Genomic DNA, 6,667 nt, shown 5'->3' with positions numbered 1-6,667 from the left:
GAGGGTATAAAAGGCTTCCTCTTCAAACCCGGCCCGCTAAGACAAAGCTTGCTTCTCCCATTTACAGGAAAAGTTACTTCCGATTTTGTTTAACCTTTTTCTTTTCTTCCAAAAAAGATAAATAATAATATTCTTTTTTTTTCTCACAAAACACTTTTAAATATATTGGGCTTTCTCTTATGGGTTTTTAGATTAATCTCTTCAAATTGGGTCAGGACTAAACTTTTTAATTTGGATTTACTCTTTTGGGTTTTTCAATTAATCTCTTTGAATTTGGGCTTCAATTTTAAATTTGGACCTTAAACTCAATTTGGACTTCACAAAACAACTATTTGGTTTTTTTTTCCAACACTTTTTTTTTAATCTAGTTGTTTTTAGATCCAAATTCGTGTGAGATTTTATACCGAAATTAAAAGGAGATTTAGGCACTTACCCGAGAAGTTTGCCTCGTGTTAACCATATCGAACTTAAGACTGTTGGGGACGGCGGTTGTTGACGATGACAAAACTCCGGCAATTCGAGCGATTCCAGATAAGTACCTGAAATTAAAAGAATATTTTGTCGAGGCCTGTGAAACATAGTTTCCTTAAGTTTTATTTCCGTACCACCTCTAAATCTTCGAGGCTATTGGAGCACTGTAAACTCCCAGGATACAACGACCGTGTATTTGGAAGAAGCTTTCCAAATACCAAGCGGACTAAGAGAGATATGAGCAAATATGTGAATGCTTTTTTTTTCTCTAGAATGATTGTTTCTTTTTTTTGTGTGTTTTATGAGCTAACCCAAAACCCCTATTTATAGTAGAGGGGAGAATCTCAAAACAAATCAATTTGAATTTCAAAATTTAAATTTGATTTTATCTTGATATTATCTTAATCTTATTTTAATCATATTTGATAGATTTTCTGCGGATTTGGATCCAATTTGAATTTGAATTTAAATTTCAAATTCAAAGAAGAATATTCTCTTAATATTCTACATATTTAAAGTTTCTAAAACTTTATACGGACCGGTCTTCTCACAGGCTAGACCGTTTTGATTCATATGAACGCAAATCCAACAGCCTCTCTCTTCTCTACAGCTCATTTTCTCTCTCATTCTCTCTCTAGAACTGGAGCTTTAATTCTTCAAAGGCATCCCACTGATCTGTCTTGATCTCCAACCTATCTTGTCTGCTCCTTGTCTGAAATTTTTTTGTCTGTGTTTGCTTCTTCTTCGCCGGCGACAATGGGTGGTTGCACCTCCAAACCCTCTGACAAACCCAACCCTTATGCTCCCAGAAACACCTTCCCTCAAAATGACGATTCTACCCCCTCCCATCTCGCCAAATCACAGGCTCCTACCCCTGCCGCCGCCGCAAAGGCCTCGCCTTTCTTCCCTTTCTACACCCCGAGCCCCGCCCACCACCGCAGCGGCGGAAGAGAGAGCAAGAGCATGATGAGTACACCCCTCCATCACCTCCGGCGACATTTCCACCCTCTGTCTCCGGCGAGACACATAAGAGTGGCGCTGCGGCGGAGGAAGGGGAGGAAGGAGGCGGCGGCGGAGACGGCGGAGATTTCGGTGGAGACGGAGGGAGAAGAATTGGGTCTGGACAAGAGATTTGGGTTCTCGAAGGATCTGAAGAGTAAAGTGGACTTAGGGGAAGAGGTAGGGCGAGGCCATTTTGGGTACACTTGTTCTGCAAAGTTCAAGAAAGGGGAGCTCAAAGGTCAACAGATTGCAGTTAAGGTCATCCCAAAATCAAAGGTGACTTTCAAATTTCAATTACCCATTTGTGTTTTGACATTTTTATTCAATAAAGTTTTTATCTTTATTTAGTCTGTTAAGTTATGGTTCCATGTTCTCTCAAATCATCCATCTTTGAAACTTGTCTGTGATTTAGATTCCCTTGGTAATCTCCTAAGTCTATTGAACTTGAATGTTTAAGAAATTTCATGATCAAATGGAAGACACGAAGGATACAACTTCTAGCTCAATGATAATAGTTTGACGCTTTATGTTCATTCGACTTTCTTTCCCTTTAACTCTCTTGTTGGAAGAAAATGGTGTGTGTTGTTTGATGTCATTTTGTTTGTGTTGAAGCTTAATGTAAACGTGCGTCAAGTTTGAGTGCAACTCAGACAAGATTGAGGTTGAATCTTCTGATACCATTAGTTCCTCGTCTCTATGTTTGTCCATAGCTAAGATTTGACCGGTCGTGGATGTGGAATTTCTTGATAATTTCGCAGTGTTCCAAGAAGAGGTTCTGAATTTTCAAAACTGAATGTTATGCCAACAGACGGATAGGAAGCATATAAGCCTTGACGTTTCAGTTCGTGATGATGATACAGTTATTTCTCATATCGAGGATATCATATCACACTACAAAAGACTTTTTATCAACCTGAGTGAGACAATGACCTAGGATGTTGCTAACCATAAAATTTCATATTCCAAGGAACTGTTTGTGTTTTAGTTTCGTGTAGACAATCTAACATTAGCTCAGGGTGGCTTAATATACAGAGTTGATTTCCATCAGAAGCAGTGGAAATTCGTTTTTGTTTTGAACTTTTCTCTGTTGCAAAAGAAATGAGGGAAAGGCGGTGTTTGTGGCAGATGACTTCAGCAATTGCTATAGAAGATGTAAGAAGGGAAGTCAAAATTCTACGGGCGTTATCTGGGCATAACAATCTCGTACATTTCTATGATGCATTCGAGGACAATGAGAACGTCTACGTCGTGATGGAGTAAGGAATGCATTATTACATCAGATATCACACTTTTTCTTATTCCTTGTTTGATTTTTGAATCATTCAGTATGAACCTGTCACTCTATTAGATTCGGAGGCTATCTGATCTTACAACCAAATAATCCAGTAGCAAAATATATATCGACCCTCTTCTCTGCAATACAATTTCAAAGCTTTAACCTGCTCGATTTGGCTCATTCCGAATACTGGCTAGGCTGTAAAAATTCCTTACTTTCTGACCTAAAAGGGCTGTTTAAAATTGCAGGTTGTGTGAAGGTGGTGAACTCCTTGACAGAATACTTGCAAGGTCTGTTATTTAAGAGCAATATGAGATAGTATATATGTGTAAAATCTGCTCAAACTTTTGTTCTTGATAATCATTTTTCATCGTCTAACAGGGGCGGGAAATATTCTGAGGATGATTCGAAGACAGTGCTTATACAGATTCTGAGTGTTGTGGCTTTCTGTCATCTCCAGGGAGTTGTTCATCGAGATTTAAAACCAGAGGTGGAGCACATTATTTTATTGCCCTGTTTTTCTTTATACTCAGAAAGAACGTCTATCTTAGTCTGCCCAGATGGTTGCCAACTAGATGTCTGAAATAATCCCCGGTTGAATTCTGGAGTCACTTTAACTTACCCCGTCTTTTCTTGCAATCTGAATCTTGAATATTTTCATGGATCAGAACTTCTTGTACAGTTCCAAGGAGGAGAATTCTCAATTGAAAGCCATAGACTTTGGATTATCAGACTTTGTCAGACCAGGTTCATCATCTATTATCATTATCCTCAAACCATATGACCCTTTTCTTGATGCCATTTTCCTTGACTTTTGCAGATGAAAGGCTCAATGATATCGTGGGAAGTGCATACTATGTAGCCCCTGAAGTCCTACACAGATCATATACTACAGAGGCTGATGTATGGAGCATTGGAGTAATGGCGTATATTCTACTATGCGGTAGTCGTCCATTTTGGGCAAGAACTGAGTCGGGAATTTTTCGGGCAGTTCTAAAAGCTGACCCCAGTTTCGATGAATCGCATTGGCCTTCACTATCTCCAGAAGCAAAAGACTTTGTTAAGAGGTTACTGTACAAAGATCCCCGGAAAAGAATGACAGCCTCACAAGCTTTGAGTCAGTAATTTCATTACCACATTTTTTTTGCTGTCTCATTGTCCTGAATCACCGATCAAGTTCCTCTTTTGTGTTTCAGTGCATCCTTGGATCAGGGATTACAAGGAAATCAAGATCCCTCTCGATATTTTGATATTTAGACAGTTAAAGTCATACTTGAGATCTTCTACGTTGCGGAAGACTGCTTTAAGGGTAAGCGTAAACACACTCTCCTGCGTTTTTTTGCTGAACCATTTACTTGTTCCTCTGATATCCTTTTTCAGCTTTCGGTCCTCAGATGTGAATATAAGCTAAGCATTTGAAGAACGTTCAAGAATTGTGTCGAATCCCCTCTGAGGTTTACTTTCTTACAAAGTTGTGTTCAATCTTTACTTGTACACTGTCTTCAGGCTCTGTCCCAGACACTATCTGAAGACGAACTTCTTTACCTGAGAACCCAGTTTTCACTGCTGACACCGGGAAAACCTCGTCTGATCACTTTGTATAACATTAGAGTGGTTCTCTCTCTCTCTCTCCCTCCCTCTCTCTCCCTCTCTCTGTGTGTGTCTCCAAGACTGAAATGCTGAAGTAACCCCCGTTCTTTGTGTTTTATACAGGCACTTTCTGCAAATGCAACAGAAGCAATGAAGGAATCAAGAATCCCCGACTTTCTGGCTTCGGTATGCCCTCTTGTTCTCGGAGTCTGATTCTCCTTTTAGCTTGTACCCTTCTAAGGCTCTAACATCGAACGCAACAGCTAAATGGACTGCAGTACAGAGGGATGGATTTTGAAGAATTCTGTGCAGCAGCAATGAGCGTTCATCAGCACGAGTCACTCGGGTGTTGGGAGCAAAGTGTCCGCCATGCTTATGAGATTTTCGAGAAAAATGGAAACCGTGCCATTGTCATCGAGGAGCTTGCTTCGGTAAGTTTTACTTCCTCTCCTCCAGAATGATTAAAACAGAGGCATACATCTGTCCCTGCCATGCCTTTGATGGTGGTGATTCTGCTTAAAGGCATGGGAAAAAATTGAGTTGAGCAAAGAAATGCATTAGTTGGACCTTTCGAGATTCACACAGTCGGAGTGAAAGGGTTGGGTATCCGAGATTTTTGGATACGAACCCAAATCCAAACTTCTCAGGTCTCACAAGATAATACTCGATCTCGGATCCATTTTACTCAACCTTGGATTCAGCAGGTTTGTATGTAATATCTCTAAAACCTAGGGGTAAGATGTTACTTTACTGTTTATTCGTGTATCCTTGGTTAACACCCTATCTCGAACCCAATTATCCGTACTCGAATCCAATTTTCGAGTGTTCCTCACATTATAACCCTATCCCATCTGATATAATGTTTTCTTGGCCCAGACATATGGGGCAGGGGTACGAGGATATATGATATGATTCCTAGATAAAAAATATTCTCTAATTATGTGATGGAACCGACCAAAATTTCAAAACCAACTTGTGATCGAAATCTAGGTCTAAGTTAATTAGAAAACATTCTAAACCCTTACCAAACCATTTCCAAGAACCATCCTAAACCCCTACCAAATTTGAATTAGAAATATCGGTATTGTATAGACGCCACAATCCGTTTATGGAGCTAACGAGCTGATAATTCGGTGAATACCACAAATGGAATCACTCCGTCCAACCAATAAGTTCGGGTTCTCAAAGACCCAAGAGAACATTAGAGTTGTTTTCCATTTTCAAAAGTCTATCTGATACAATTATAAAAATACACTTTTATACTTTTTTGTAATTATATGAAAAGAGAATTTAAAGATTGATTATAACATGGAAACAATAACCTAATTAATGAAAATATGGGCTTCCATATATTTATCATATGTGTACTTCAACTTCAATCCTGGGTTGAAGAAGGTCGAGATGTCCATTTTAGTTTCTCTAAGTTTATTTATGACACTTTCACCATAGAACTATGTTCTTTCCCTTAACTACACGCCATTAAAATCTTCGTGGTTTCCCGATACTCACAGAACGTGCTTTTGAAAATGGTTCAATCTCGTCCCCTGTGCATTTGATCTATAACTTCATTTGAGTTCGCATTAGTATACAGATTGCATTCTTATTCTTTCATGCGAAACATTGGCCCGAGATTCTGAAACCAAACAGACGAGCAGACAGAAACATCTGATCGCCTTATCCGTAAGAAAGCTTACTGAGTTGTGAAATATAATGTTGCAGGAACTTGGTGTCGGGCCATCAATCCCGGTACATTCGGTTCTGCATGACTGGATTAGGCATTCTGACGGGAAGCTGAGCTACTTAGGATTCGTTAAACTGTTACACGGCGTCTCTAACCGGCCCTTGGCTAAAACAAGGTGAAGGTCATTTCCATACACGAGCAAAAAAAAAAAAGAGAGAAAGCAAGTGATATATATATATATATAGAATGGACAACTCCCTCTGATGAAATCTCAGAGTTTGAATCAGAAATATTTCTAAAAGCAATGCATGTTCAGACAGTGAATTGTTATACAGCATCTCTTTCAACATGAATGAGACCATATACATACATAGATATGTAATATATACATAATACATAGATATGTTCTCCCATATTCAAGGATTCCAGTTCAGAACATTCTTCTTCTTTTGGGGTTAAAACTTTACTGGTTCAGTTGTCCAAAGGGCATTTGTCTTGTTCCATGTCATAAGGATTTGTCTGAAAACTTCAGTAAGTAATAGAAAGACAAAAGCAAATTAAAACTATGGTGATCCACTTGGTGGTAATTATGAAACTGAGAAAGCGATTAAAATTCTTGTAATGTATGCAATTGTCTGTGTGCATGT

General features: G+C 39.0%; 1 protein-coding gene across 3 annotated transcripts; it reads left to right on the top strand.

Annotated features, from left to right (window-relative positions):
• The first annotated feature begins 1,052 nt into the window (after positions 1-1,052).
• LOC104801601 (CDPK-related kinase 2) lies at positions 1,053-6,458 on the top strand. Of its 3 annotated transcripts, none has more exons than XM_010524916.2 (11): positions 1,053-1,749; positions 2,599-2,729; positions 2,998-3,039; positions 3,131-3,239; positions 3,418-3,496; positions 3,570-3,866; positions 3,946-4,058; positions 4,256-4,360; positions 4,463-4,525; positions 4,603-4,770; positions 6,059-6,458. In XM_010524916.2, the coding sequence occupies exons 1-11, from the start codon at positions 1,228-1,230 to the stop codon at positions 6,197-6,199; spliced, it is 1,770 nt and encodes a 589-aa protein (XP_010523218.1). In that variant the 5' UTR covers positions 1,053-1,227; the 3' UTR covers positions 6,200-6,458. The 3 variants fall into 3 exon arrangements, with proteins under 3 accessions (XP_010523218.1, XP_010523217.1, XP_019056632.1); XM_010524915.2 differs by having other exon boundaries at positions 1,054-1,749; positions 4,256-4,363; XM_019201087.1 differs by having other exon boundaries at positions 1,683-1,749; positions 2,232-2,729; positions 4,256-4,363.
• Positions 6,459-6,667: the final 209 nt, after the last annotated feature.

This window comes from Tarenaya hassleriana, unplaced genomic scaffold (genome assembly GCF_000463585.1).
Source record: "Tarenaya hassleriana unplaced genomic scaffold, ASM46358v1 Cleome70, whole genome shotgun sequence".
NCBI lineage: Eukaryota > Viridiplantae > Streptophyta > Magnoliopsida > Brassicales > Cleomaceae > Tarenaya > Tarenaya hassleriana.
The sequence above is the reverse complement of the archived record's forward strand: the minus strand, read 5'-3'. Positions and strand labels throughout refer to the sequence as shown.

Coding starts and splice junctions, on each gene's coding strand:
- LOC104801601 (XM_010524915.2), top strand. CDS start 1,228: ATGGGTGGTTGCACCTCCAAACCCTCTGACAAACCCAACCCTTATGCT. Junction 1,750..2,598: donor AGGTCATCCCAAAATCAAAG/GTGACTTTCAAA, acceptor TGTTTGTGGCAG/ATGACTTCAGCAATTGCTAT. Junction 3,867..3,945: donor GACAGCCTCACAAGCTTTGA/GTCAGTAATTTC, acceptor TTTGTGTTTCAG/TGCATCCTTGGATCAGGGAT.